This window comes from Mandrillus leucophaeus, unplaced genomic scaffold, assembly GCF_000951045.1.
Source record: "Mandrillus leucophaeus isolate KB7577 unplaced genomic scaffold, Mleu.le_1.0 Scaffold1, whole genome shotgun sequence".
In the NCBI taxonomy this organism is placed as follows: Eukaryota; Metazoa; Chordata; class Mammalia; order Primates; family Cercopithecidae; genus Mandrillus; species Mandrillus leucophaeus.
The window spans coordinates 8,803,716-8,809,869 of record NW_012098097.1 but is presented as its reverse complement, the minus strand read 5'-3'; the positions used below and the strand labels follow the sequence as shown (position 1 = coordinate 8,809,869).

At 46.2% G+C, this 6,154-nt stretch overlaps 1 protein-coding gene across 3 annotated transcripts in view; it reads right to left on the bottom strand.

Moving 5' to 3' along the window:
* Positions 1-6,154, bottom strand: part of SAP30BP (SAP30 binding protein) — a 42,374-nt gene that overhangs the window by 26,825 nt on the left and 9,395 nt on the right. Inside the window, exon 4 of one of the 3 annotated variants that reach the window (XM_011979719.1) lies at positions 2,620-2,622. The exons of the other annotated variants lie outside the window; for them this stretch is intronic. Coding sequence (XP_011835109.1) covers positions 2,620-2,622 — 3 coding nt within the window. The remainder of the gene's footprint in view (positions 1-2,619; positions 2,623-6,154) is intronic. 3 annotated transcript variants of the gene reach the window in all.

Genomic DNA, 6,154 nt, shown 5'->3' with positions numbered 1-6,154 from the left:
TGTGGTGGTGCATGCCTGTAATTCCAGCTACTCGGGAGGCTAAGGCAGGAGAATCGCTTGAACCAGGGAGGTGGAGGTTGCAGTGAGCCGAGCTCACGCCACTGCACTCCAGCCTGGGCAACAAGATTGAAACTCCGTCTCAACAACAACAACAACAAAAAAAGTTGTACGGTTAGCATCATGGGATTAGGTGATTTCTATCCTTTCGCAACATACTCAATCTTGCTACAATAATTTGACAAAAATAAAAATAAACACAAATTGTATTTTTATAAAAATGTAACTCTGTCCATTAAAAAAAAAGTCCAAGCTTAAGCTCTGAGAGCTCCAGTTTGCTCTTCCGTTGGACAGAGTAATTCTCAGTTCTTAGGGCTCTCCAGTAGTGCATCAACAGAGGCACGCAAACAACCTGTTTGCAATGCTGCAAAAGGACTCGGGGCTCCTATCTCATACCACATCACATACCCTCCTAAACATCCTTCAATATCAGCAGGAATGCAACCCTTTGCTGCTTGTTTATGAAAAGCAACAGCATCTTCCTTTCAGATCCCAGAGTCCTGGAAGGGCAGCGAATACACCAGGAGCCCAGATGGGAAACACTTGTGCTCTGCAGCTACCCTGCAGAAGCTGCCCATGTTCTGGATCCTGTGTTCAATACAGAGAATATAAGATTTCAACCTGCAGTGCCGCCTGCATGCAACCGCTGGCAGGCTCCTCAAAGTTCTTCCTGTAATCAGCAGTCAACAACAAATTCCTGGAAGATTAGCCCCTTAGGCAGTTTTCAGATATTTGATTCTGGTACTTCAAAAGATCAGTAGTAATGCAAGGACAGTGGGAAGGAGTTGAGAGGAGAGTGGGTGAGGTAATTACCGAGTCAGCTCTGCCCAATACAAATCCTTGTCTAGACTGTGAGCCAGTAACTCCAGTCAACTAGGAGACCTGGTCTTCTTCAGGGTGGGTGTGAATAGCCACTGAGGCAGAGAACCACTCACCCGCCCGAGCCTCCAGAGAAGGCTAAGTGAGGACTTATCAAGGCCCCCAATCTGGAAGTCTAAGACAATCTACTGCCACAGTTCCCAAACTGTTACCTGGGGTAACCCAGCAAACTCACAAAGGTGCCACAGGATATTTAACGTAACTGTTACAGGAAACATAGCCTTACTCCACACGTCCCATACCACATATACACTTACACATATTTTTAAGCAGCTACTGAATTGTGAGGACAGTAATACTTATTGTCTGAAGCGAATGATGTAAGAAACAGAACCATTTATTAGGCATTTTGTTTTCTTTTTTTTTCAGACAGGGTCTTGGTCTGCTATCCAGGCTGGAGTGCAGTGGTGCAGATCTCGGCTCACGGCAACCCCCGTCTCCCAGGACCAAATGATCCTCCCATCTCAACCTCCCAAGTAGCTGGGACTACAGACACACGTCACCATGCCTAACTAACTTTTGTAGTTTTTGTAGAGACGGGTTTCACCATGTTGCCCAGGCTGGTCTCAAACTCCTGTGCTCAAGCAATTCTCCTGCCTCGGGTATCCCCAAGTGCTGGGATTACAGGTGTGCGCTCAGCCGTCAGGCATTTCTTTTGGTTCTGGAGGTCTGTGAAAAACTATGGAGACACAAAGGGCAGTGAGCCAAGAAACTGTGGCACCTTCTGACCTACAGGATGAGGGCATATAATCAGACTTAGTTACACTGCAAAGGCCAAGCACTGCTAACAAGTGCACTGTATACTGTGAAAAGCACATTCATGTACATTCTCTCACGCCGCAGTCATCACCACCTTGTAAAGCGGGTCTCACGGCCCTCATTGCCCAGATGGAGCCGAGTGAAGCTTAAGTTATAGGCCTGTGGTTCCACAGCCAGAGGCCAGGGCACAACCCAGGTTTTCGGACCATGAGTCCACCAGACCAGCTCTAAGTTGTGAACTCCACCTTTTAGTACTACTTTAGGGATCTAAGAATTTTTAAAATGTCTTCTTTTAACTGGGGTTATACACGCCTTTAAAAAAAATGCCAGAACAATTCCCCCCAACCCCCACCTGATGCCACCTCCTTGACCCAGAAAACGGAATTTTGTTTTTACAGATGTGCACTCCTGGGCCGGGAGGATTCTTTTCCTAGATCAGCACCTCAGGGAGGCCGGCGATCCCAGTTCCTCCCAGTTAGCTGGCAATAGGCTGCTCCATCTTTCTTGCTCCAGGCCCTCAATCCCCATGTTTGTTTTCAAAGGAAGGGTGTGTCAGGGACAGTGAGTGAGTGGAAACAGCTTCATCCACAGGAACTGCAGGAGTGGAGAAAAAAATAAACAAGGGAAACTGTCCAGGGCAACCGAGGTAAAAATGGACAAAGGAGAGTGGCGAAAGGGATGCTCGGGTGCCAAAGGTAAACGGGGGAGGAAGCACTTCAGCCATCAGGCACTCCTTTCCCGGACTGAGGTGCTGGTCCCAAGACTGTCACTTCTGCTCTTTTTCCAGAACAGCAGTGCCACCTCCTGTTAATTTGCTGCTTACCAAAGAGGCAAAACCAGAAACTTGAAGTTAGAGACAAAAAAATAATGGAACAGAAGCGCCAAAGCTTGTTTCCTATGCAACGCCCAGCCTCCTTCTCCAACCTCCTGTTCACTAGTTTGGGGCAAACTCAGCACCGGCAGAGCCCAATCCCTGTTGCCCCAACCTAAAGGACAGGACCAAAGGCTCCCTGCACAGGTGGGCCAGGGTTAGTTCTTACTCACGCTCCCAAACGTGGGACTCTGCGTTCACAGGTAACCCCAAACATCAGAGCAATACAAACTAGGGCAATTCCACAGTCTGCATTTTTTTTTTTTTTTGAGACGGAGTCTCGCTCTGTCGCCCAGGCTGGAGTGCAGTGGCGTGATCTCGGCTCACTGCAAGCTTTGCCTCCTAGGTTCCTGCCATTCTCCTGCCTCAGCCTCCTGAGTAGCTGGGGCTACAGGCGCCCGCCACCACGCCCAGCTAATTTTTTATGTTTTTAGTACAGACGGGGTTTCACTGTGTTAGCCAGGATAGTCTCGATCTTCTGGCCTCGTAATCTGTCCGTCTCAGCCTCCCAAAGTGCTGGGATTACAGGCATGAGCCACCAGACCGGCCCAGTCTGTGCATATTTTAAAGTCATCAGATTATAATAAAGTTAGAGAATACTCAACTTTGCTTATGTATAATGCCCAAGTCCTTTCCTAGGGGGTTCCCAGGGAACTCCTTGGCGTTTAATCCAATTTCTACCCACGCATTTCTTTTATGATGTTGATGACAAGTCGTTTCTTAAAACTTGCCTGAGGCGGGTGGATCACGAGGTCAGGAGATTAGGACCATTCTGGCTAACGCGGTGAAACCCCCTCTCTACTACAAATACAAAAAATTAGCTGGGCGTGGTGGCGGGCGCCTATAGTCCCAGCAACTAGGGAGGCTGAGGCAGGAGAATGGCGTGAACCCGGGAGGCGGAGCTTGCAGTGAGCTGAGATCATGACACTGCACGTCCAGCCTGGACGACAGAGTGAGACACTGTCTCAAAACAAACAAATAAACAAAACACAAAAAACTTGCCTGAAAAACCTCTAGAGACAGGGAGTTCACTACCTTATGAAACAGCTCAACCACTTTTGGCCGGAGATCACAAAAGATCCTTCTTTATGTGAAGGTAAACTGTGGAATTCTATGCGCGGCTTCAGGTCTGCCTCAGGCTGCCTTAGCCTTTCCCTCAGCAGACCTTCAAACACCAGAGCGCAATCCCGGCTCTTCCCGAGTCTTCTCTCTGCCAGCTCTACCTTTTCCCCAGGTGATGTGCTTTTGAGTCCCCTCACCTTTATGACTGCTCTTCTCTGAGTGCCCTCCAGTTTAAAACACGGAATCTGCTCTTCCAAAACAGGCCGACGACATGGTGTGACCACCCTGGGAAGTGTGCACAGGAGGAACTGGAAATGACGGTCAGTTCAGCCAATGCTACTGAACAAAGACACTCCAAACATATTGAGCCGAGTGCAGCCAGCCCGCTGGATCCGTGGTTCCAAATCCATGGCCAAAACTCACCTCCAGTTGAAAGTGTGTGTGTGTAATCACGTCTGTGCTGACCATGTCAGATTTTTTTGCTTGTGTCATTATTCCCTAAACAACACAGTCTAACAACTAGTTACAAAGTATTTACATTGTATCAAGTAGTATAAGATGATTTGAAGTATACAGGATTCCCAAGGCTAAATGCAAATACTACACCATTTTATACCAGAGACTTGAGCATCTGGTGGGGGGTCCTGGAATCCCCACAGATAGTGAGGGACAACTGCGTTTTACTTTTACTTAGTTGAACCTTGTAAAATCAATGAGGCAGATTTTATGATGATTATTTTCCCGATGAGAAAACCTGAGGTTAAGGGACTTCCCCAAGAAAACCCTGGTCTCATTCCAGAGTTTGAATTCCTCCCCACTATGCCAGGGCTGAATCATCTTACTCTGAATACTAACCCATCCTCAAAATGGCTCAAGACCCCATAAGGCTAACAACAGACATTTTCAGAGCAATAAAAACAGTTCTTAAACAACTATTGAATCACTGACCCATGATTTCCATTTTAGAATAATAATAGTTTTTCTAAGGGGTCTGCAAAGTCAAAACTGTTTTAGGTCATTATTTGTCTTTTTCATCGTGTTGACATTTGCACAAGCAATGGTAGGTAAACCGCTAAACTTTAGAACAAATTGAGGCGGCAGGACCAAACCGTAGCCGTAGTCGTTATATATGCTCAGTTGATTTAAAAAAAGGGCTGGGTGCAATCCCATGGGATTCCCATGCCTGTAATCCCAGCACTTTGGGAGGCTGAGGTGGGCACATCACTTGAGGCCAGGAGTTCCAGACCAGTTTCACCAACATGGTGAAACCCCAACTCTACAAAAAAACAAAAAAACAAAAATTAGCCAGGCGTGGTGGTGCACGACTGTAATCCCAGCTACTTGGGAGGCTGAGGCAGGCGAATCGCTTGAACTAGGAGGTGAAGGTTGCAGTGGGCTGAGATTGTACCACTGCACTCCAGACTGGACAATAAAGCGAGACTTCATTTCAAAAAAAAAAAAAAAAAAGCCAGTTTCACTTAAGAACTGTCTGCCATAGACTGGGCGTGGCGGCTCACGTCTGTAATCCCAGCACTTTGGGAGGCTGAGGAGGGCGGATCATGAGGTCAGGAGTTCGAGACCAGCCTGGCCAACATGGTGAAACCCTGTCTGTACTAAAAATACAAAAATGAGCCAGCCACGGTGGCACGTGCCTGTAGTCCCAGCTACTCAGGAAGCTGAGGTAAGAGAATCGCTTGAACCTGGAAGGCAGAGGTTGCAGTGAGCCGAGATTGTGCCACTGCACTTCAGCTTGGGCAACAGAGTGTTTCAAAAAAACAAAAAACAAAAAACAAAAAAAAAACGTTCTGCCAGAACAGTAAAAATGATTAGTTTTATGACATCTTGACATTGGAATATACATCTCTTTAATATTTTGGGCACTGACATGAGAGGCATGCATAAATACTTCTGAGGCATAACAAAGTCAGATAAATGTCTCAGGGAAAAGTACACATAGCAACGCCCCCTTATCCCTGCGGGATACATTCCAAGACTCCCAGTAGATGCCTGGAACCTCTGATAGTACTAAGCCCTACACATACTATGTTTTTTCCCTATACATACATATCTATGATAAAGTTTAATTTATAAACTAGTAAGAGATTAACAACAATAATTAGAAAGATATACTGTGATAAAAGCTACGTGAATGTGAACTCTCTCTCAAAATAGCTTACTGCATGTAGTATTTTCAGACTGCAGCTGACCTCAGGTTACTGAAGCCACGGAAAAGGATGGACTACCATTTGTGATTATTTCAGTCACCAGTTGAACTGGCATTTTTCTTCAGGAATCACCATTTATATTTGAAAGAATGACAAACAAACTAGTTATCTAGACTTGGTTATTTGGCAGACATTTTCTCAAGACCAAAGCCTGTTACTTCAAGGAAAGCTCTGATAGTACATACTGAAAATGATAAAACTCGTTTTCAAACAAAAATTATTAGAAACACATTATCTTGAAAAATGTCTGGCCGGGTGCAGTGGCTCACACCTGTAATCCCAGCACTTTGGGAGGCCGAGG